The sequence below is a fragment of the Natrix helvetica genome (genome assembly GCF_964273705.1).
Source record: "Natrix helvetica genome assembly, chromosome: Z".
Taxonomy (NCBI): domain Eukaryota; kingdom Metazoa; phylum Chordata; class Lepidosauria; order Squamata; family Natricidae; genus Natrix; species Natrix helvetica.
In genome coordinates, this window is record NC_138554.1 from 38,171,076 (window position 1) to 38,195,027 (window position 23,952).

Genomic DNA, 23,952 nt, shown 5'->3' on the forward strand with positions numbered 1-23,952 from the left:
AAACTTCCTAGATTTCATTTTAATTAATCATTGAGACAAAATATTGAATATGAGACTTATGGCTCATATTCAGTATTTTCATGGCTAATATAAAGTTGCTGAGAAATGTAACATTTCATTCTCTGTCCTTATTGCTGATAGGAATTCAATGTGGAAGTGGAGAAGTCCTTTTTCTATACTCTGTACCATTCCCTTCACCACTACAAATACCACACCTTTCTGCGTTGTAAAGATGAGGTACGTAAAGCCCTAAGTAGATCCCATTTGGATTTGCAAGTTGTTTGTTAGATTTATATCCTGTCTTTTCATTCAGGAGCTCAAGGCAAGCATGCATAGGACTGCTTCCTCCCTTTTTTTCCACAACAACTCTGGGAGGTAGGTTTTGCTGAGGAAGAGTGCATGACCAAAAGTATGATTTGGTGATTTTTGTCAATGCCAGTGGTGTTCAAGTGGTACTCCAGATGTTTTGTGATCGTACCCAGGATGCCTATTACTACTATCTTTGCTCTCTTTTGCCACAGTTGTTCTACTTCTGTTTGAAGGTCTTCGTATTTTGTGATTTACTCCAGTTTTTTTTTCTCTTCTATTCCACTGTCTCCAGAATAGGTACTACAACATCCACTATCTAGACTATTTTGTCTTTATTATCAATGGGTGTTAAGTCTGGGGTATTACTGGCTGGTGCTTATCTGTGTTTATTTCTGATGTCTCATAGCACTTTAGCATCTTCATTTTATTATTATGGTTCATCTTGCAGTAAACCAGATACGGTAATTAAAGGAGATATGACATTTTTACCCACTTGTCCCGACCTTCTCAAGGGCTTGGGGGTGGGGGAGCACATGTTGTTTAATGGTGTTAAAGGTATCATGGCACAAACTAATCTGTTCCAAGTAAAGCTGCCTTGATTGATGTTGATTTCATTAGGGCTAATGGTGTTCAGTGTCACCTAATTTTAACTGGCTCTCAGTGGCTCACAACAATAAAATAAAATAGGAGAAAAAAGACTAAAACAAATAATACAAAAATACAAAAACAACCACAATATGTAGCTTCTTAAATGAAGAAATCTTCCTCTACATCTCCATCACTAATATGTAGAAGTAGTGTTACGTATAAGCTGCAGTTTGTGAAAATCATTCAAATTACAAATTGTAGCGTTGTTTTTCAATCTTTAGTATTGTTTTTATTAGTCTCAGCATCAAAGACAAACTAATCTATTCTGGCTCTTTCCAGAAAGGTACGAGCAGTTTCTACATATTAGGGATGGTATTGTAAAGGAAAATCCATTCATTTAAGAAAATCCATATTGTGGTTTGTTTGTTTGTTTGTTTTTAAGCTACTTTGGTTACCTCCTGGCTAATTTTTCAACCTTTTCATTTCTCTTTTCTAGACAACGGCCATTGAGGGCGAAGATGAAGATTTGGGCCAGGAGGAGGTGGTGCAGCAGTGCATGCGCAACCAGCCATGGTTGGAGAAACTCTTTGACTCCTTCAGCGAGTTGCTGACTCAGGCGCAAAGCAAATGTGCGTGACACGGTCATCAGAGCTACGCCCCAGGAGGGGCCGCCTAACGCCTGCCCCTCTGCAGAGCCAGAGCAGGAAGTGGGGAGAGGAAAGTCGAGGGGTATCATTACAGGCAACGAGTTCAGACTCAGCTCACACCACCACCACCACTCCCCCTTCTCCTTCGGGGTTTCTCTTTTTCCTTAAACAGGACATGGGACAAGCCTCTGCTATGGTGGTGGAAGGTGGAGGTTTGCTATGGCAGACAGGACATGTTGAAGAGGGTTCTCATCAAATAATTGGATGGTTGGAACACCCTTTTCCCTTTTGCCCTGGCTGTACAGAGAAATATTATTTATATATATAAATGTATAAATATCTAATTGAACAGCCTTGCTCCCTGCTCAGGGAGGGATTGAGAGTAGGGGAACTCATCGTAAAGTCATAGGAATGGGTGGTGTGGTGTGATTTAGAGCCAAAAGGCTTCTCGGCTTCTCACCGTGGAGTGAGTTGACAGTAGTGAGATTGGTGAAAAGAGAAGGACCAGGTTCTCCTGGAGTTCTACCCTCCATCTCTTCCATCAAGAACTTTACTTCTCCTTAGGGAGAGTTGAGAATTGAGCGTGGGGAGGTGGTGCATTGGCCACCCTTTATACAGTGTCTAGCTTCTTTTATCCATGGTCAGGAAGTACGACCCCTGTTCTCCAACAACTCTAATCCCATCTCTGCCAAATAACTGTTGTTTGGAGTGAAGGGAAGTCATCCATCCTTACACTAATAGCGATCACTTCTATTTTTGCTTCTAATAGGAATATTTATTGCCAAGCTCCTTGTTCCCAATCATAATTGGTAGCACCAATTTTTCTCTCTTTCTGGAGAAACCTCCCTTTCTCTCCCTCCCTCCCTTTGTATTTTCATGGGGCAATTGCTGCTGGGGGATTCACCCTTTTTGCCATTGAATTGGGAATTCTAGCTCATTTAGGTATGTGGAACCCTATACTTTCTGAATAGAGAGTAGTATATGGGCAGGGGAGAGCCTTGTGACATCCATAGCAGCCTGCCAAGACTAGAAAAACTTCTGAAATTCCCCTCCCCTCTCCCAGATTTCACAATTAGCGCCCCCCCCCCTTTGAATCATGGGAGAAATTGTATAAAGGACTTTAGATAAGTCCCTTCCCCAGTGGTAGATCTGCACTTCTGTAAGGGAGGGATAATTTTTTTTTTAATTTTTCCCCATTCTCCCCATATTACAGTGTATGAGAAGGCAGGATTCTGCTCCCCCCTCCCTGCATCTGTATATACTGTATAGGATAAAAAAAGTCTATGTATCATATTGTATTTGACTAACTTGAACTTAATGATGCGCAGGAGTTTCTCTCTCTCTCTCTCTCTCTCTCTCCCTCTCCCTCTCTCTCTCTCCCTCCCTCCCTCCCTCCCTCCCTCCCTCTCTCTCTCTCTCTCTCTCTCTCTCTCCTTTCACCTGTAGCTGTGATGTTCTTGGTTTCGACTGAAACTTTCATTAGGAGGTTGTTAATTTTTTTTAATCATTGTTGTTGTTACTGAGGGGGGAAGGGAAATTTTATGTCCCCCACCCTAATCTGCCTCCAAAACTCCCTCTCTAACCCTAAAACTGAAATGATAAAATAAACTCTAATGAGCCAGAGGATGAAGATCTTGTCTTAATTGCCCTTTCTTCAACTCCCAAGTGGGCTCTCCATCCCTCAACCCCCTATCCATTATCTTATGTGTGTCTGCCCTCCCCCCCAAGTAATCTTTCCCATTACAGATACTCCTCGACTTAACGACCACAGTTCAGCCCAAAATTTATGTTGCTAAGCTGGACAGTCTTAAGTGAGTTGGGCCCCATGTTACGACTTTTTCTACCACAATTGTTAAGCAAATCAGTGCAGTTGTTAAGTGAATCATGAGGTTGTTAAGCAAATCTGACTTCCCCCTTTGACTTGCTTGTTGGAAGCCAGCTGGAAAGGTTACCAATGGCGATCACATGCCTCCCTGGGACAGTGCAATTGTCATAAACACATGCCAGTTGCCAAGTGCCTGAATTCCGACCACGTGACCATGGAGATCCTTCAATAGTCATATGTGTGAAAAACAGTCATAAGTCTTTTTTTTTCCCAGTGCTGTTGCAATTTTGAACGGTCAGTAAATGAATTGTTGTAAATCAAGGACTACCTGTACATCAAACACATACTTTGGCCAACCATTAGCCTTCTTCACCTCAGATCTTCCTCTAACCTCCCAAAGCAATCCCTTACTTGAATGTAGATCTTCCTATGTCTGATTCCTGTCTTCTTGCTAAAGTCTACCTCATTCTTCCTCCATTGCTGTTTCTCCCTCTTTCACACCTAGAGTCACTTCTTTGAGGTGGGCAGCTGTATAAACAGATAGCCGAGTGTGGGAATGGGGTTAGCTGAACAGGGGTTTGGGGAAATGAGATAATAGAGTTGGGGGAATCTTTCATATTACAGGGTTAATTTTAGAGGGACCTAGAACCTTGGCACTTCTTGGGACAAAACACTTACACCATCAATTCCATGCAGAACCTAAACTATCGCTCCCAGTTGGAGGGACAGAGTAGCCAAACCTGAGCTCTCAACATTGGACAGGCTCAGCTCTGAGTTGATCAAGGACAAGTGCAACACACATACACACGAACACACACAGACATGTACAGCTCAATTTCCTGTGACAAAAAAGAGACTTTCCTCCTCCGCCACCTACCCTTATATTTGGATCTTGAAAGGCCCCCTTTTTTACGACGTGTATTTCTGTGTATCTTGTTCGCGCCTCAAGGGTATTGTTCTGAGATATGGGATTTGTGTTCTGTATTATTGGATGTTCCTATATATTTTTATTGTTTATTATTAGTGTCTGAGACGTTTTTTTTCTCTCAATATGTAAAACTCACATTGTATACTGTGTACACAACAAAATGACAAAAAAACACTTTTCTTTGCAAAAATCAAATGCCTGAAGCAGAGTTTTGTTCATTTGGTTGAGACTTGGGTGGCCATGGGAAAAAGGAGGGCAGTAGTGTTCTAAAATAATGACGGGGGAAACATGTCTAACTCTGATTTTCCCATTAAAGCATGAAACACTGGCTCTTGGTCTCAACATCTAGATGGTCTCATCCGTATTCTGAAGTTTACAAAATCCCTTGCTTAATGTTTTCCTCCTGTACGATCCTTAAAGGGTATTAGAAGCGCTATTCCTAGCTCTACTTTCTATTCACTGGACTTTCGTATTGGATTGAAGATTATCCATACCACCGCATCAGAGGTGCACCTGCCATGCAGAATAGCAGTGCCATATTAGTTACAAACTAGAAAACCCCTATGTGGCACAGAGACAATCTTTCCAATAATGTTAACAAAACGGCATAAAGTTTCTTTGGTCATCTTTTATATATTTTCTATTGGTACTGTTTTATCTGTGTATTTTCTGTTAATTTCAAAGGCACCTCTCATTGGTCAGAATCTGTTCGAAAATTCTATTGCCAGTGGTAACTTCATGGATACTTTATATACAGGTAGTCCTCGATTTATAACTTGTTGCATAATGTCTTTGCACTGATGTTATGACAGATCTACCCAAAAAAAATTACTGAGGCCCTTTTTTTTCAAAATTGTAATGGCCACAACTCTGCCCCTCGATATGATCACTTGAATGCATTTTATCCATTTCGCAGCCAGGTCAATTTTACAACTTTTGTAGTATCCTGCAGTCACATGACCGCAATTGTGATATTTTTTGCCGGTTTCTGGCATTTCTAGTTTCACGTAAAAATCATCCATTGGAAAAAAAATATGATTCACTTAACAATAGTGCTATTTACTTAATGAGTGCAGCAAAAAACATTGAAAAATTAGGTCCAGTCACATGACTGCCACAATTTACTTTTTTTTTCAATACATAAAATTCACATTGTAAACTGTGTACATATTAAGTCAAAATGACCTTATGTAACTTCTACACAACTCCACTAGTAAGATGCCAATTGATCATTGCTCAAGAAAATCAAGATTTGTAAAGATTGTGCAGAATTAAACTTTTTCTAGATTGCAGAAAGCAATTCTATATCTGGGAGAAATCAGAGTTTCATAATTATATCTCCGGGGCTATCATAAATCATTAAACACTAATACTTAACTTCCAGACTGATTAGTAAAGAACACATTTAACTCTCCATGTTAATTCATACTGAGTCATTACAAATCCTTTTTAATATACTATAAACTTTATATTTCCAAAATTTTCCCCCTCCCAAGCTTTCTATATATAAAAGTGCATACTGTTTTTCATTTCATGCATAGACATGTTAAATGTCTCAGAGGCAATTCAATTATAAAATTTATAGCAATCTTCATATATCTAAACATACATGTAGTATATGATAATAGAAGTATGCATTTTTTTAAAAGGTACTCCACCCCATTTTTTAAGATGGGGAAATTTGTTCTACCGAAAAGTTTGTAAAAGTATTACATAAAGGCTGATGTGTATGAGGAATGGCAACCTTTCACTGGCCATAAGGCTCACCAGGAACTTGGACCAAGCAATACAAGGGAACAGGCCCAGAAATTTCTCAAGATTTCCCCCCACACAAACACACACACACCTTAGAAAAGATTCCTACTTGTTAGAAAGTTAGTGCTTTGTAGAGTTAACCCTACAAGATTGACAAAGTTCCTATAGCATACTTTTTTTTTTTCACAGAATAAGCCAACCAAATAAAACTATTGTAGTTTAGTATATGTTTCCTTAACCTAGTGCATTGACCTTTTATATGTGCTTGTTATCTACCACCACAGTAAAATTACACACTGGTAGTGGAAATGTTTCTGTGTATTAAAATTATGGCTAAGTCATACATTGACAAGCTATGGCCATTTTATCATTTAATCAGTTTTTAGTTTCCCTGTTGTGTCCTTGTGCCTATGTGCTCATATGTATGTTCCTTTTGGCCTTAGAATAACACTGTACCAGAAGTTCCCAAACTTTCTTGGCTCATAGTGCCATTTCAGAACCGTTGGCTTAACAAACAGCACATTTACAAGGATACTATGGGATACTTTAAGTTACATTGATAGTCTGTCAAATGTTGCTGCTTCCTTTAGAAATTTAAAATATCCATGGTGCCTTGTGAGTTCGCTTTGGCACTACAACCCATTTTTGTAACTGTAGCCTTGTAAATTAATAAAGAGGGTCTAGTCTATGAGGGCATATGCCACAATCAGTTTTAATTAATTAATTAAGGGGGAAACCTCATGGCTTTACTAAATAATCTCTGCTCAGGAGACTCTGGCGTTTATAGCTGGAATGCCATGCGCTCTGCAGCATGGTAGAAGAGTAGAAAGCAAGATACGGTATTTATACTCTTGACTTTCAATACATCCACTCACTTTATAAACTGCAAATCTTTATATTCTGGGGGCATCAGTAGATACATAAGTGAAAGTTGTCTCGCAGGATACCTTCTCTAGTCTTGCCTGGTGAGAAGTTTGTCCTATATCTTGTGTATTGTCCAAGGCCTAACACTTTCCCCTTCATTTTCCCCATATCTTCTTGATAGGGTGACTGGGAAGTAGCAACTGACCCAGCAAGCTTCTATAACCATAACCAAAAGAGATCCAGATTGAACATGATAACCATTACTCCCACCCTAATATCATCTGATAATTGTAATCTTAACACATCTGAGGTCTGGGGAAGGTGATGGATGATGGAAGAATTAGACCATGAAAGTGATAGATGGAAGTGTTGAATGGCATGCCAGAGTGGAAGGACCCACTGGCAAAAATCATCCAATTAAACATGTATGCAACTGCAATATTGATACTTCAGTAATGATGGTATACTTCAACATGATAGTATCTCTAAAGATGATGGGAACCCCTACTAAGAAGAAAAATTACTAACACGAGTTGCTTTTTTTTTTTAAGTTCTTGATATCACTTTCCCTTACAAGTACATTACAGAAGTGGGGAAGAAAGGATGAATTTAACAAAAGCTGGCCATGTCTTCAACAGAGCAATTTTTGAACTGAGCAATTTACAAAACTGAAACTTGATTCTAGCATGCATTTCAGGTTTCGAACCTTCACCATCTTAAAATGTAAGCTAGGGTGGTAGAACGTTGAGAGCCTAGTAAATGGTTCTGCAGGAAGCATCACCATTTATTGGCCTGATGGAAACAGCCAGTTCTTGTTTAGCGACTACTGCAGTTAATGACCGCTCACAAATTCGACAGCAGTAGTCAGCAGTAAAAAAAAAAAAAAAAAAAACGGTTTCTGACCAATTTGTACCAAATTTCTGCACTGACAATAATGCACCCTGGAGAGTAACCCTGGCAGTGCCATATGTGAAAACTTTTTTTTCTGAATGAAATAGAATGAGTGATCTGTGCAGCATTTCTCTATGTCATGTGGTTCATTTAGTCATCATTTTGCTCAGCGGTACCATTTCCCTGTAATAAATTGTGGTTGCTAAACAATGCTATATTTTGTAATTGATCATACCTATCACAGTAACTGCTTTGTGATTAGGTGACTCTCACAATATGGCAACGATATTGTGACAGCCATTACTGTCTTCTGTTAAAATATCGAAGAGTTGGCTAGCTCCCCTACTTCCCACCAACTTTACACATTTCCTTACTGTAAAAGCATTGTTTTTCAAACTTGGCAACTTGAAGACTTCAGCTGCTGGCTGAGGACTTCTTGCTGGAGTTGAGATCCACACATTCTGGAAATTGAAGTCTACACATCTTAAAGTTGTTAAGTTTGAAAAACACTGCTATAAAGTGTGTTTCTTTTTAGCCCTGCTTTAGGAACAAAAAAACTCAATACTGGCAACTGGCAAGACAGTATAATTGTGTCTGCAGCTGCTTCTCATGCAGTTTGGCCCATGGGTGGCTTATGTCTGTAAATTGTAGTTGTTGTTTTTTAAAGGAATAGAAAAATGATAGTACCTTTTAAAATGCATTTGTACCATGTTCTTTCAATATGTAGGTAACTGTGCATGTGCAAAAGCTTGCCCTTAGCTGCAGTGAAATAAATGATCCTTTGCGGTTGATTCCTATTCTTTAACTCACTGTATCAGTAGACTGCCACTTAAATTTACAATCCTGTGCCCCTTTTATCCAAATGAATAAATTTTCTGCCCCTTGGCAAAAAGGGTCACCTTTAAAGCCATTTCCATGGAAGAACGCAAAGTAGCAAATAAATCTGAATGCATATCCCATAGATTTAGGATATGTCTGAAGAGAAGAACTTGTCTAATCCCTGATTTGTTCTCAGTTTACAGACTCCTGTGCAATTAGAGAAAAATGGTAATACATTTGTGTAGCTAAAAAAATACACAGTGTCAGCCCTAATTGTAGTAGGAGAGATGGGAGGAAAATCCTGTTCTATCTTCTTGGCTGGAAGGACTCTTAGCCTCTCCTCTTCCTCTTCTAGGCTGTGTGGCTTCATGTGGGATGGCAGTTTACAGAATGGAACAAGGACAGCTTTTGCGATCCTTCTTTTTAGGGTGAAAGGCCGGGGCAGGGAGAGATTCCAATTCATGAAACCTCCTGCCATAAAAAGAAAAAGGAAATTGGAGGTGAGCAAAGGAAGCAAGGCGTTAAACAGTGTAATGCTGTATCACATTAGGTTGTGGAAAAGTTATTACGTAACATAAGCACCACTTGAAAAAACATTATTTATATCCCTGGAGGGGGGCAATTGCTACTACCCAGGAGGCTATATAGTCAGAAACCGTGTACTAATGCTTCAGGTATCCAACAAATGACCACCATTCCCTTGAACTACACTGTGCGAGGTTCCAGGAAAGTTGTGGCTGGAGGACAACCAAGATCATTCTCATCCCACTCCCTCTGCTGGATGGCCCTTTAATTACAGACCACACAAAGAATTCAAATCTTTAGCTTGTGATTCCACAAATGGTAGGCAATACTCCTTAATGATTCATGCCGAATGATACAATTCTAAATACAGGTAGTCCTTGACTTACGACTGTAATTCAATTCATAATTACGGTCATTAGTCATGCTGGCCATCAAGCAGGTCATCACACGACCAACTCAATTTTATGACATTTTTTGCAACAGTCGTTAAGCAAATTGCCATGGTTGCTAAACAAATTATCATTAAGTGAGTACCATGGTTGTTAAGTGAATTCATAGTCCACGGTGGGTGTTTTCTTTTTTTGCTGGGAACAAAGTAAATGCCGGTTGCTGGCAAAAAGTGGAACTTACAATCACATGACCATGGATACTGCAAATGGCCATAAATGCAGGCCAGTTGCCAAGCTCTAAAAATGCAATCGCATGACTCCAATACAATACAATAGTAGAGTTGGAAGGGACCTTGGAGGTCTTCTAGTCCACCCCCCTGCCTAGGCAGGAAACCCTATACCAGGTGAAGGGGGCTTCAAATCTGAGAATAAGTACCTTTTTGTTTTGGTCTGCTGTAACACTGAACAACCACTCTAAGTGACCAGTCATAAATCGAGGACTAATTGTAGAAAGCAGGACCTTACATGCTACCAGGTTTCATAGCAGAAATCCCTATTGCCGCCCTTGTCAATGCGACTCTTAGTGTTTTGATCTTTAAACTCCATATTCCACCTTGTTTTGGATTTTTTACTGAGTAGCCATATGCATTTCCTAGGCCCAAATTGGGATTTTGGACACAGCTGCCTAATGTAGTCGCAGTCTGAAATATCAGGCAGAAGTTTGCATCACACAGGAAAGTTGATGGATCACTATCTGAATCTATAAAAATGTATGGAATAGCTAATATTGGAAAATGTACATGCATCAGATCACTTAATAGTGAGATTAATTTCACATGGTCTTCAACCAGACACCTCAAAAGCCCTTAGAAGCAACCATCAAGCAAACAAGCAGGTTTCTGTTCCAATCAATCTCTTTCTGGCTAAATGAAGAGTGAGACACACAGGAAGGGTCAGAGAAGAGATTAGAAAGGGGTGGGGATGGGGAGAAAACTTTTTGTCCATCCATTTCCCGAAGAGTTTATGCTTCATCTCAGCTCTTCCAGGTTTGAGGAGAAGATTGAAAAAGCATTTATTTCACCCAGTTTCTCACTGATAAACTGATTTTGTTTTAGAAGTATCAGTTGTAATTTTGGCTTGATTTCAGTTGCATTGACTTTTTTTATTTTTAATTACTGTCAACTATCTTGAAAATGGTGTGAACAGAAAGACAGAGTTTAAACGAAAGAAAGAAAGATAGAAAGAAGCAAATATTTAATCAAAAAAAGCCTTTCTGAGGGATGCTGTCCTAGAAAAGAGTTTTCTTCAGTTTGGGGGGGGGGGTTCAGTTCTTTCACAGCGTTGGCTTCAACCACAACCGCCTTCCTCTTACCTGATGGCACGGACCAGCTCATAGAAAGACTCATCCACATTGAATCGGACCTTTGCAGAGGCCTCCATGTAGGGGATTCGGTTCTCCCGAGCAAAGTAACGGGCCTCCTCTTCAGTTACCTGTCAATAAGGGTAAATAAGGCCTTAATACAGAAATACATGAAATGCAGCAGTATAAGGAAGACAAAATAATGATTATTTACTAAAATATGAATATAGTTTAGAATTCACAGTCAGAATAGATGTAACATCATCAATTTCATGGTTCAAGTCCAGTGGTAGGTTCTGGATCCTATCACAACCGGTACACTGCGACGGGGTCAGCCATCCACCACGGATATGCGCACTGCACACACATGCGCACCCACTGCACTGCAATGCTCCAACTGCTGGGTGGAGGTCATGCAGGCGCCATATGCTGCACGCATGTGCGCAAATGGCCCGTTAGTTCAAATGGAGGTAAGGAACGAGGGCGGGCGGGCCCTCCAAAGCGCCGTTCTGGTACAGTGGCTGCTGCTCCCAGCTGGCACCAGTACGCCCACCACTGTTCTAGTCCCTTATTTGTTGAGCTAACACAAAATGTAAAGATGAGAAACAAAAGAAGAAAGGGGTGTTGGGAGGGATAGAGGGATCTATCATGCCTTTTTGTCCCCCCGTTTTTCCAAATGCTTCTTTGTCTAAAATAAATCAAGATGATTTTTCTCATTCTCTTGAAATTTTGGAACTTAACTGGGGCAATTCCGTCTATCCTAAGTTGATAAATATATGACTTGAGAGGTGGAGGATTTGACAATGGCAGGAGGCTCCATAGTCAGGATGTCAACAGGCTGACCAGGTCCAAGAGTGAGGTTGGGCAATTTTGGAGCTGTCAGTGTAAGCTTCTCTCTTCAATCTTTTGCAGGCTTCAGAATCTGGGAGACTATATGTTTTTTGGGACAAGAGGCACTGACAATATTTGGTACTTCTGTTTCTTGGGTTCAGAATCATGAGATGAATTATGAGGAAGTCGACTGCTGCCCTTTTGAAGACCAAAGAGTATGAATGAATACCCTGGGTTTGAAACAACATTCACGAAAGCCCAGATCTTCCAGCCTGAGCCAATATATCGCCATCTTCTCAACCATAGCAGTGGTACATTTTCCTTTCCTTGGTTCTGGATAGGACTTTGTTTCCTTCTTCATCAGATAACTTAATCCAGTTCCTCCCTTTTTCCTGATATAGACTTTGATGGTCCTGCTAGATTACACTATCCCATTTGCAACTCAGGGGTTCTCTAGATTCATGACTCCTGCTCAAAGAGCAGGTGGCAGATGTGAGAAGTTTTACCTTGCTCCAGTTTCTGCACCAGCTGTGACCCTTCCTGGATCATGACTCCCTAGTTACTCAATCCCTATTAGTCTCTCAACTGGACTACTGCAAAGCACTCTACAATGGAGCTTGGAATCAGAGATGGTATTCAGCCGGTTCTTACCAGTTCGGGGGAACCGGTAGTGGCGGCTGCTGGAGGCTCCGCCCACCTGCCCTGATGTAATGCATGACCTTTTGCACATGCACAGAAGGTGGTGCATGTGAACAAAGTGAGTGTGTGAGCAAGTGCGCTCACATTTGCGAACCGGTAGCAAAGGTAAGTGAATCCCATCAAGGCCTGGAATCCATTTGGAAGTTTAAGCTTTTTCAGCGAAAGACATCTCTGGGGCTCCTAAGAATGGCCCATATTAAGTCCTGTTAGAAGAAGCCCATCCCACTCGTGCCAGCAGACAGGAAATACTGTGGATCCCATTGGTCAAAGAAATCCCACTATCAGGATCAAGAAGAAGTGTCTTCTCTTCCATTGCATTTGCCATTTGGAACATCCTACCTGCCAAAAAGAGAGCTGCCTCCACTTCCCTATCATTCCATAACAGCATGAAGGCCTGGCCCTTCTGGTTGGCATGGGTCCCCAATGGGGGTGGTGGTGGCTACTAGATTAATAGCAAGCCCCCCTTGCCCCCTTGCTGCCGGCTTCCCCACCTGCCCTCTTTTATTCTCACATCACTATATTTTCATGGTTTTCTTTTAATTTTATTATGTTTTTTTAACATTTATTTTCTTTTGTCAACAAAAATAAAATGAAACAGAAAAGCCAACAACCAACACTAACAATTAAAAAAAATATTGTGTACAAAAAGAAAAAAGCAAGAAAAAGAAAAAGAAATCCCAAATGTCAAATAGATCTAACATTAAATATAAAAAATAATAATCCACCCTGAATAGATTCTGAAAAATAAATAAAAGAAACCTAGCATGTTCTCTTTCCCTTACATAACAGGTCTACAAATGGTTATAAACTTTCCCGTCTATATTTAACATAAATGCTATATTAAATAAACAAATCTTTTAGATGTGGAAATCTACCATGTTTCCCCAAAAATATGACCTATTCAAAAAGTAAGGCCTTGCTCGATTTTTTGGGGTAGGCCTAATATAAGCCCTGCCCCCAAAATAAGCCCTACTGAAGTGGGTAGGCATGGCCAGCACAGGAGGCAGCCCTTCCCTTCCCTGGTCACCTCAAGGCTGCTCAGCCCCTTATTTGGGGCCCACGGATCAGGTGGGCCACTCCGGCCACTGCCTCCAATAAGTGTGACAACTTTTGCATCCAATTGTGGTTGCAAAATAAGCCAGAGGCCAAGTAACACACCCCACACACCTCATGTCCTCCTTACCTAACAGTGTCAGTCACAGCAGGCAATTCTGTTCATGGAACAGGTGCCTCATAGGTGCCATTCCGGCCACTGCCTCCAGCAAGCCTGGCCGCTTTTGCCATTGTGGCCGCAGAAGCAGAGGAGGCCAAGCTTCTGAAGGGTATTGCAGCAGCAGCTATCCACAATTTTTTTTACTGTTATTTCATCCTGACGCACGCGGCCCAGTACGGTGTTAAAAGTTAACATTTCAGAAATGTTACCGTAGCTGGGGAGGTCTCCCTGCGCAAGGCTCTGTTGCTGCAGCTTCAGAGCAAATCTCTGCCTTCCCTGCACAGGATTGCAAGACTGGAGGCTCCAAAGCCATGGCGGAGCATTTTTGGATGTGCGTCTGTATAGGGCTCCTCTTTGAAAAAATGATCTGTAGGTGGCGGTGCTGGTGATTTTCCTGCACATCGTCCTTTCCTCCGCAGCTACGGTAACATTTCTAAATGTTAACTTTTAACAACGTACTGGGCCATGTGGGTCGTGACGAAATAACGGTATAGAAATTAGCTGATAGCTGCTGCTACAGTACCCCTCGGAAGATCATCGCAAGGCGCGGCTCTCCTGCGGCAGAAGTGGCTGCGCCCAAGGAGCACTTTTGGGAGAGAAGGCAAAGATCAGCTTTTCCTCGCCCCTTGCCCTTCAGTTCTGCAAGGGTCTCTCCCAGAACCAAGTTCTGGCAGAGCTCAACCAGAAAAATGGCCTGCAGGCATTCAGTAAGCAAAGCTGAGGCTGAGGCGCCAGGGGCAGTGGGAAAGTCCAGTGCCTCCCCAGCGCTCTCCTTTCCTTGGAAATGGCAGCCCCAGGCAGGGTGGGTTATGTCGGTATGTGTACAAAAAGCACAAAGTGAGGGAGTCAGCAGCCGCAGATTGAGGATCTTTGTGAGACGTCATGCCTGTCACCTGTCACTTGTCTCTCCTTTGGTGCCAATATATTTTGGCAATACAAGAAGGATGCTCTTGTTTTCATTGATTAGGAAGCCCAGGTTCTCATCAAGGTCCTGCCAGCAATCCCTGCTTAATCAAAAAGAATCAGATATGTGTATATTTGCACATAATATGCAATGGGCAGTCAAAACTATGAAAAATGATGACAAGCTCAATGACTTTACATTGATACGGGGTGCCATGGTATTCACATCTCAGGAACTTCTTTATGGGGAGGATAAATTGAAATGTGTTAGTAAACCTATTATAATTCCATGACCATTAGACAATTAAGCCTGCAACTATCTAAGGTGTGATTCTCTTCCCTAAAGTGCAGGATGGTGAGCCCTTCCTTATTCCTAAAAATTATAATAAGCCTTATGAATTTGGGAATCAATCACCAGGTGGGATCAACCTGATTGCCTATACTGTATTGTCTATAAACTGATGGATTTGCTAGATCGACGAAGCACATTAGGCTGCGTTTAAAATTAAATTCCTAATTTACCACCAAATCCTACTATGTGGAGATTAAAACACAATACTCAGTGAACACCTCTACTCACTTGTCGATAAAGATCCAGATCAGTCTTATTGCCAACAAGGACCATAGGGAACTCATCACGGTCTTTCACTCGAAGTATCTGAGTGTGGAATTTGTGGATTTCATTGAAACTATGACAAATAAATGGGAGTAAAACAAAGGAGGATTTCCCTTAATGTGCTTTTCCTAGATATACTATTATTATTTTCCTAATGAAGAATTCCCTCCTGCTGCTTCTAAAAGAAGAAGCAAAAATCACTACGCCAATATCAAGACCACTAGGAGCTTTTTTTACATCTCAGGAGACTTTTTGTCGAACATTCTAACATCAAAGGTCTGTTTAAGCTTCCTGGCCATTTTAAAATTCATATATTTCTCGTGTAGTGATTTAGCAACAATGGCTTTCTAAACCTTTGTTTAATTTAACTATGTAAAAGGCATGAGTATACTGAACTCACACAATATCCTAAATGAAAGAGATCCCTTTATGGCTTAGCATAATGCACTGGCCAGGGACTTTAAAGCCTATTGGGTATAGCACAGGATTTGGTTCCAGCTGCTGCTACTGCTGGTTTGTTCAAGAATGCAGTGCGCGTGCTTTTCACACACATGCGAAGTACTAAAAAAAATGATTCTGCGCATGCGCAGAAGCAAAAAACCTACAATGCCTACAACGCCGCAAAGAGAACCCATTTGGGGGCGTAACAGGCCGAGTTACTACCTACTCGGCCAAACTGGTCCGAACCAGTAGGAATCCACCTCTGGTCTAGCACCTTTTTGTGGTAATTTCTTTAATAGCAGCTTCAGTATAAACATGACTGTAATTTAAACTACCAAAAATATCCCCCCCTCCCAAATAACCCCAGCACTGCCAATTTTTAAGCATCTAATATGGGAAGGAAAAGCCAGGAAATACTTTTGAAACTTTTACATCCCAGCCTGCCTTTCTCTGTCCCCTTAGACTGAAAAATCTGCATGCTGTAAGCTACAGATGATATTTTTTGCATTTTTGTAAAAACACTGAGCAAAGAAGAAAGAGAAAGAAAATGTGAAAATCCTGACCTCAAATATCTTCAGTCAAAGTCTCACCCAACCAATGGCACACACACCTTAGCCCTAATGAAGAAAAGATTTTCATGGCATGTAAATGCTTCAGCTTTGATCTCACCTGCCCCGGTCATTGACAGCATAAACAAGGAGGAAACCTTCTCCTGTACGCATGTATTGTTCCCGCATAGCTCCAAACTCTTCTTGACCAGCAGTGTCCAGAACTGATAGGTGAAAATTGAGAAGGAAAGAAAATAGATTATATCTCAATCAATCTGAGTATGAAACATGTAGACGAGAGAGCTTAGTGTGGTGGTATGGAACCAGGTGCCCTTCAGCTGTCCTGAATTACAACTCCACAAGACTCAGGCAAGGCAACCAAAAAAGGAGTACATTAAAAGGTATACAGAATACCAGGTTGCCTGTTCCTGCCTATTTTGTTGGGCTGGGAGATGCTCAAGTCAAGTTTCAGCAACAGATTCAACTGAAGTTCTAGTAGCTAAAAAGTGTTATATCCCCCCCCCCCATTGTCAACATGCAGTTTTTGTTGTAAGTTTTAAACAGAGAAAGTTTTCTTTCAAAAAAAAAAAGAAAATATGAATTGGCTACATCCACTATCCTCCAAGCATGATTCCTCATCACCAACTCAGGTACAGATCCTCCAGGCCAGTTGATAATACACTGCTTTCATATTTATTTTATGGTCTCCTACAACCAATAAGTCCCCCCAATAATATATACACACATAGATTAAGCTTACTTTCAATAGGATGGCAAATTCAAGAATAATTTGTTATAAGTTTGTAGCAGTAAGAATTCTGCAAACAGGCCTGATTTTAATAACAGGCTCAGTTTCACAGCATCTGGTTCCTGATACCCATTTCTTTACTTCAGTGTTCTCCAAACTGATATCCCTCAAAATGTTTTGGACAAATAATTAATCAATATGGCCAACAAACCATTGCTGGTTGGGAATAGTAGAAATTATAGTCCAGCAAATCTAGAAGGCACAAATTGGAAAGCACTGGTTTATGCAATGAATATTTCTTTCCTAGTTTTTTTGCTGGTCCATGCTACTAGCTTCCCTTCTCTCATTCCTGACTTATTTTCCTCCATGGCAAGGAAAGATTAAAATTTGAGAGTTGCAGTCATGAAGGAAGCCACATTGGGATGGAAATAGTACCTAAAGATGAAACATACAATAACAACATGTAAAGACCACTCTGCCTCGGATTTCTCCACTACCCCATACAAGTAAGTCCTTGATTTATAACCATTCATTTAGTGATCGTTCAAAATTAAAATAGCACTGGACAAAACGATTTCTGACTATTTTTTCACACTTACGATCGTTGCATCATCCACATGGTTATGTGATCAAAATTCAGACACTTGGCAACTGGTTCATATTTATGACGGTTGCAGTGTCCCAGGATCATGTAATCTCACCTTTTGTGACCTTCTGACAAGCAAAATCAATGGGAAGTTAGATTCACTGTTACTAATTTAACTTCACATCTGTGGAAAGAAAGGTTGCAAAATGGGGCAAAATTCAATTAACAAATTCTTACTTGACAAAATAAAATTTGGGGTTATTATGGTCGCAACTTGAGGAACTACTTATAGATACATTCATTTGCGCAGAGTACACACAAGGTCTCTCTAGAATAAGAGGCCACTACTACTTACTGTCCAGCCGGGTTGAGATACCATCAATATTGCAGACTTTTGTGTAGGAGTCCTCAATTGTGGGGTCATAGTCAGAAACAAAGTAAGACTGAAACAAAGCAGAGGAAGAAAGAAGGAAGCGTTTCAAGGATGTCAGAAATAACTGGAAATCTATTTCCAAATTCTGCTCATGAAAAATTAACATCTCTGGCACAAGCTTTTACTCAACCCTCTGCTATCAACTCCATGTATGCTGCTGAGGAATTCATCTAAAAGTTGCCATTATTGAAAAACATTGCTTTAGATGGAAGGCCAGTCTGGTGTAATGGCCTGGAAATCAGAAGCCTGTGAGTTCTAGGCCTCCTTTAAGCATGAAAGCCAGCTGGGTGACTTTGGGATAGTTTCAGTCTAACCCACCTCACAGGGTTGTTGTTGTGGGGAAAATAGGAGGCAGGAGTATTAGCTATATCTTTACTGCTTTGAGATGACCAAATATGAAGGTAGGATAAAAGTATCACCATAATGATAGTAATTTCAGAGAGCTATCGTTGACTACCATGTGGCAGACAAATATAATGTCCTCTTTGAGTTAAAAGGGCAGTTTTCTTTACTTAGAAGCATTATAGAAGCAGTTTGCCCTTGCCTCCTTCTAGAGTGTTCTATTTCTCAGTCCAGTTTATAATCCTGGGGTTTCCTTGTAGACTCTCGCCCAAAGTCTAACCAGATGGGATCCCAACTAGCTATTCGAGTTCATCTAAGTTTTTATTAACTCTTAAATCCATAAGTAGGGTAACTAAAATGTCAGAAAATTATAATGAAAAGAAAATGCTGCCTTCGACCATCTTATGTACCTCCAAATAAGCCTAATTTGCTTCCCCCCAATGCTGAATGCAAGCATCAGAGCTGATTCAGACTCCTTTTGCTTTTCGTTACTGTAATCTTTCTTTCTTTCTTTCTTTTCCCTAAATGTAGCTGCCTTTTGAAGGTGAGAAGAATGAGCAAAATGGAGATGATCTACTGCAACATTCCCAACCTGGCTGAGAAATTGCATCACTCTCACAATACCTCAAAATGATGGAATTGTAGCTGCAGGCAACTGAAAGGCACCAGACTAGAGGCATTCAATTTTTAAAAACTATATGCTGAAGTATTTATTCCTAAGTAGGCATAGTTGGCAGCCAAAGTTGCTTAAGTAAGACCATAAAGTTATGCGCATTTAAGTTGGAAAAGTTCCAGTCGTTTCAGCAGAACTTATATACACATTTACAGCAATGTATAAAGTCCTAGGATAACTTTCACTTTTCCACACGGCAGGAAAACATACCAACAAAGTTTGTTTAGCCCTCCCTGAGCCCATCCCGCCCTATTCTACCCTTGGGCGCTTTTTCCGAGTTACCTGGATGAATTGAATAGTTAGGGCGCTCTTGCCTACGCCGCCTCCACCGACCACTACCAGCTTGTATTTCTCCAGTGGCGCCGCACCTTCGCTGGGATTCATCCTGCTTGGCAAAAGTTGTTCGCTTCTTTATAGGGAGGGAATCGGACCAAAACACTCACAATTCTCCCTGTCCAGTCGCAGCAGGCATCCTCCGAATCCCCAAAAATATGGCAGAGAGATCCAGGGTGGGCCCTCTAAGGAGAGAAGCTCGGCGATTGCTGGCAGTCCGCTTCCCTATTTGGCCAGCGGGAGCCGCTACGGGGAGGTCTCACGTCCGGAACAAGATCGTCGGGGCCAGTGGGCCTTCCCCGCCTGAGGTGGACCACTCAGGGGCGGCAGGGTGGGTGGGGAGTTGAGCTCAGCGCGCACCCCGCACGCTGCCTAAGATGCTGCTGTGTCTCTGTGATGAGCGCGAAGCTGCAATCGTTTAGTAATGGAAAGTATGGCTAGGTTGGAGAGGTTTATGCCTGAGATGATGAAACTAGAATGGACGCAGTTAGTTATACAGTGCAACACTTTCATCCTGAAAGTGAAATTCCGATTCCTCGCAAAACATGGGGTTTGCGTAAGATCCTCTGAACTAGGGAGCTGACCATCTTAAACCAGACCCAGAGGCGCCCACGTGGCTTCTGTACGACGCTTTTACACGACACATCCGGATAGAACCCTTGTTTCAGTCGGGTTAACCCAAGTTACAGGGTTCCCACGACAGATCGTGTTACAAATTAGCGTTCATGTCTGCGTTCATACAAACACACTAAGGCAAAAAAATAAAAAGAAGCAGCTAAAGGTTGAACGCAACTTCTGACTTTATAGAGCAGAGGTACGTTCGCTTTAGCTGGCGGAATCTAGAATATTTGCGGTCACAAATAGCCTCAGAAACGGAGTTCTGGCATGCAGGAAACCAGTGAGCCTTTTGGAATGAGGAAGAATTTTCGGAGTAAGATGGGAAGTGGATAAAACTTGGTTTTTTTAAAAGTGAATGCAAAGTTCTGAGAAGTGGGATCAAAAACGCTAAGTGGAAACCTGTTTGCAACTAGGAGTTTCAGAAGAGCGGAGGTTCGGACTCGTTCGAAGGCATTCAGAGAGAAGGGGTGGATAATCGGCGAAACCTAGGACCCAGCGCTTGACTCGGCCAGGGCGGAGAGGAGTATGAGTTCACCGCTACATTCCTTTTATGAATTGTGCGGAGGAAGTTGAGGCACCAGCCCGTGCCTTGTATTGTGAAGGAGCGCCTTGACCTGTACGAAGTTGGGGAACTTAGATTAGCTGTGATTTATTGCACCTCTTTCTGCAATGGTACAAAGGCCCACATAATAATTTATTAGCAAGAGGCAGTTTGTTCCTTATGCAGAACCTAAGATCCAAGAGAGGAAAGCTCTTAAACTATGTAGCACTGAAGCATTTAATACTAATAGCCGGTTATATTTTCATTTACTATATTTATTAGAAATGTAAATGATAAAGTACAGTCAGTGACAATGATATAAATTGCTGCTAATCAGCACTAGTTTTCCCAATCTGGTTCTGTCCAGTTAATTTTAGAATACAATACTCTTCATCTCCAGTCATTACCTTCAACACTTTGTTATATTTGGTAGCAAATGAGATGCCACACAGTTGGGCAGCATCTGGTTGGAAAGGGCTGCTCCAGTAATCCTGATATCACCAGAACTCCTTCAGATAATCTTTAAAACTCAATTAAGCCAATCAAAAGTAGGGTAAACTTAAACAAGCATTATTTAAAACACCAGGAATCCATTCACTCATTCCTTCATAATCAAGACAGTCCCAGTCCTCCATTTTTGTGCAATATTTCCATTCAGTGTAGCCTTTGATCCTGCCCAACTAATTAAGCATCAAGTCTTCAATGGGAACCTAAGTGAGGAACTAAGATGACATTCCTTAGTCACATTTACCAGATGTTTTTATTTATAGGCACAGGATCAGACATGATCCAGACATGAATAAACAAAGAATGGAAAGAGTAATATTAAGTGTGCAGATGATGGAAACTTCCAGTCATGTATCTTCCAGTCACCTATCTTATCTTGCTTAACAGCCTTGCACATCTACTTGGAATGTACATTGCAGCATTTTGCAGGAAGATCTTGGGATTAATTTGTAGAACGTGTAGCCTCCTGTTGTTCTTAAATGCAATTCCCAGAGCCTCAGCACAAGTGAAGGAGAGGGATGTTGGTAATGGTTTTCAGTTTGGTGGGTTATAGGTCATCTTATCAAGATGTCTTAATAGGATGGTACAAATGGTTATCCTTTATTATCGCCCACAAAGAATATCCTTTCAGATATGAGTTAAAACAAGCGAGATCATGAAAGCAATTGTGGAACATCCCACAATCTAGTCATTGGCATCTTAATATGGCCAGTATAGAAACTGCAGAAAATAATTGCCCTATTTTTAAGTGAAGGCCCAGTAATCAAGTCCCATGGTTTAAGCTGAAAATTACTGGACCTCAAGAGAATGGAAGGCTGTTAGTTGGAACATACTTTGCTGTCCCTCCCATTAAACTTTGGCTGCTGAATTGGAGAAGTCTGCATTTGGGTTAATCTTTTAAATCAGTGCTGAAATGATCTATCTGAGTTTATATCAACCCAAAGTTATACAGTCTTCAGAATTACTTTTGAATGAAATATATTGAGTAGAACAAGGTAATCTAGAAGCAAAATTTAAAGCCCAGTTCTAGTTTGATACTTTGATTATTACACCAATTCTCAGTAAGAGGGAGCCATAATTCCAGCCCATAATTGAGCAAGCTTTAATCAGCTGGTTTTGAATGAAGGAGTGCTTGAAACAAATAAGTCTTTTTCACAGGCCCAGTCCTCATTCTGTTTTGATAAGCCAGAAAAATAATATTTATTGAAATAGAGGAAGAACTTTTGATAGTTTGGACTGTGCTTAAATTATATCAAGAATATTTATCTCCAGATTCTACCTGCAGTCCTTCATGATATGTGGATTTCATTTCCCATAATTTGCAGGGTCTTCTAAAAATTGATCCAGTCCGGTTAGTTTATTGCCTTTTCAGCTATTCTTTCTGTGAGTAATCTAGTCATTAAAAGCATTTTTCATTACCCCAGATGTCCAAAGGATCATCTAATAATTTATTTTCTGAATTTTCTAAGCCTACCAATTGGACCAAAAATGTGTGCAATTGTGTTTAGATTGTTTAGGGGTGTATCTATGATCACACCCTGCATGAAGATTTGAATGTTCATTGGATCATGCTGACTAAAATAGGGGAAATGAATCAAGTGTGATCATTGACACAGATTAAACCCATTGTGTGTATATTTATCCTTATGGTTTGTGCTGTGTGAAGGTTTATTTGTTGCATGTATATAATCCTCATGCTGCTTATGCAAAGAAGGGTGACACCGTCCTTCCACATGCTGAATTTGAATTATACAATTCATGCTTATTAATTCATTTTAATACATATTTTATTAAAAGTTTTTGTTCTTAATACGGTATAAAACACAAAAAGAAATAAAGGTCATGGAAAAGAAAGGAAATAGCAGAGAGAGTGAGGGAAGAAGGTAAAAGAAATTAAATAAAGAAACAAAAAGCACTTTTTTAGTGAAGTAAATACATAATTACATTATAGTATCAACTTTTTGTCATATCAATAGTAACTACTAGCCATTACTATAGCAGTAACCCACATAATTGTCAAAACCCAAAGTCAAATTTCATTTCTCCCCCTTTCACACACTAAGTCTAGGAGCAACCACAAAACTATTTACATTCTTGTCTCTCATTAGTGCAGTCAATTTCACCATCTCCAGCCAGTTCCATCATCTTCTCAATCCATTCCACCACTGTGGGAGTTAATACTTCTTTCCATTTCTGACCATATAGGATTCTTGCAACCTTCAACATATATAGCAACAAAGTTCCATTTCTCCCCGTTGGTGGATTTATAGTGTTCACAGACATTATTTCAAGGATAAGAGAAAATACAACATAGAAATAAAAAAAAACAGCCAGAGCAAAGAATAACATGGTGAATCCATTTTCAAATCAAAAGAACTTAGAGTTAGTGGTCATACATATCACTGTTTTATTAATCTACAGTTAAAAGAAAGGTTTCCTCTGGATAAAAAATAATGTGGTTTTTTTTTATAACAAAACTTTTATTGGTTTTTTTCAAATATTTTGGGGAAAAGGGTACATAAGTGTGGGAAAAATTTTTTTGACAGCTACATCATACGGAAGGTGGTACTTCCCCGGAATCTTGCATCTCTTTCATATTTTATATATATCAAAATATCATTGTTACATTCATATTAGCAGTTATTTTACTCAATTCTTTGACATCTTCAACCATACTTTATATCACTTCTACATTTCATTATATTAGCAATTGCGATATGTTTTTAATTCATTTCTGTGACCTAAGTTTCATTGCTGTCTCCTCTCCCCTGTCTGTTGGCTGAGCCAAGGCTCCTCCCCCCTTCATGTCTTGTGTGCCGTCTCTTGTTTCACCTAGGAGGTCCTTATGTTTTCCCATGAAGGCTTCTGCCTCCACCACTGTGTTAATTCTCACTCCACCCCCTCCCAAAAAATCAACAGGCCTTCTGGAATTAACCACCGAAACCAGATATTTTTTTCATATAGCTTTTTAGTTAGAAAGAAGAATTTCTTCCTCTTATCTCTTATTCTTTTTGGTATCT

The 23,952-nt window shown here is 40.5% G+C and overlaps 2 protein-coding genes across 2 annotated transcripts in view; one reads left to right on the top strand and one right to left on the bottom strand.

Annotated features, from left to right (window-relative positions):
• Positions 1-8,460, top strand: part of PRR12 (proline rich 12) — a 38,602-nt gene extending 30,142 nt beyond the window's left edge. Inside the window, exons 13-14 of the mRNA XM_081971164.1 lie at positions 142-237; positions 1,394-8,460. Of these exons, the coding sequence (XP_081827290.1) occupies positions 142-237; positions 1,394-1,534 (237 nt within the window). The 3' untranslated portion in view covers positions 1,535-8,460. The remainder of the gene's footprint in view (positions 1-141; positions 238-1,393) is intronic.
• Positions 5,396-19,888, bottom strand: LOC309401866 (ras-related protein R-Ras2-like). The gene is made up of 6 exons (XM_081971165.1): positions 19,216-19,888; positions 17,841-17,928; positions 16,273-16,375; positions 15,127-15,235; positions 10,913-11,031; positions 5,396-9,097 (listed from the first exon to the last, which is right to left on the bottom strand). The coding sequence occupies exons 1-6, from the start codon at positions 19,315-19,317 to the stop codon at positions 9,010-9,012; spliced, it is 609 nt and encodes a 202-aa protein (XP_081827291.1). The 5' UTR covers positions 19,318-19,888; the 3' UTR covers positions 5,396-9,009.
• Between the last annotated feature and the right edge of the window lie 4,064 nt (positions 19,889-23,952).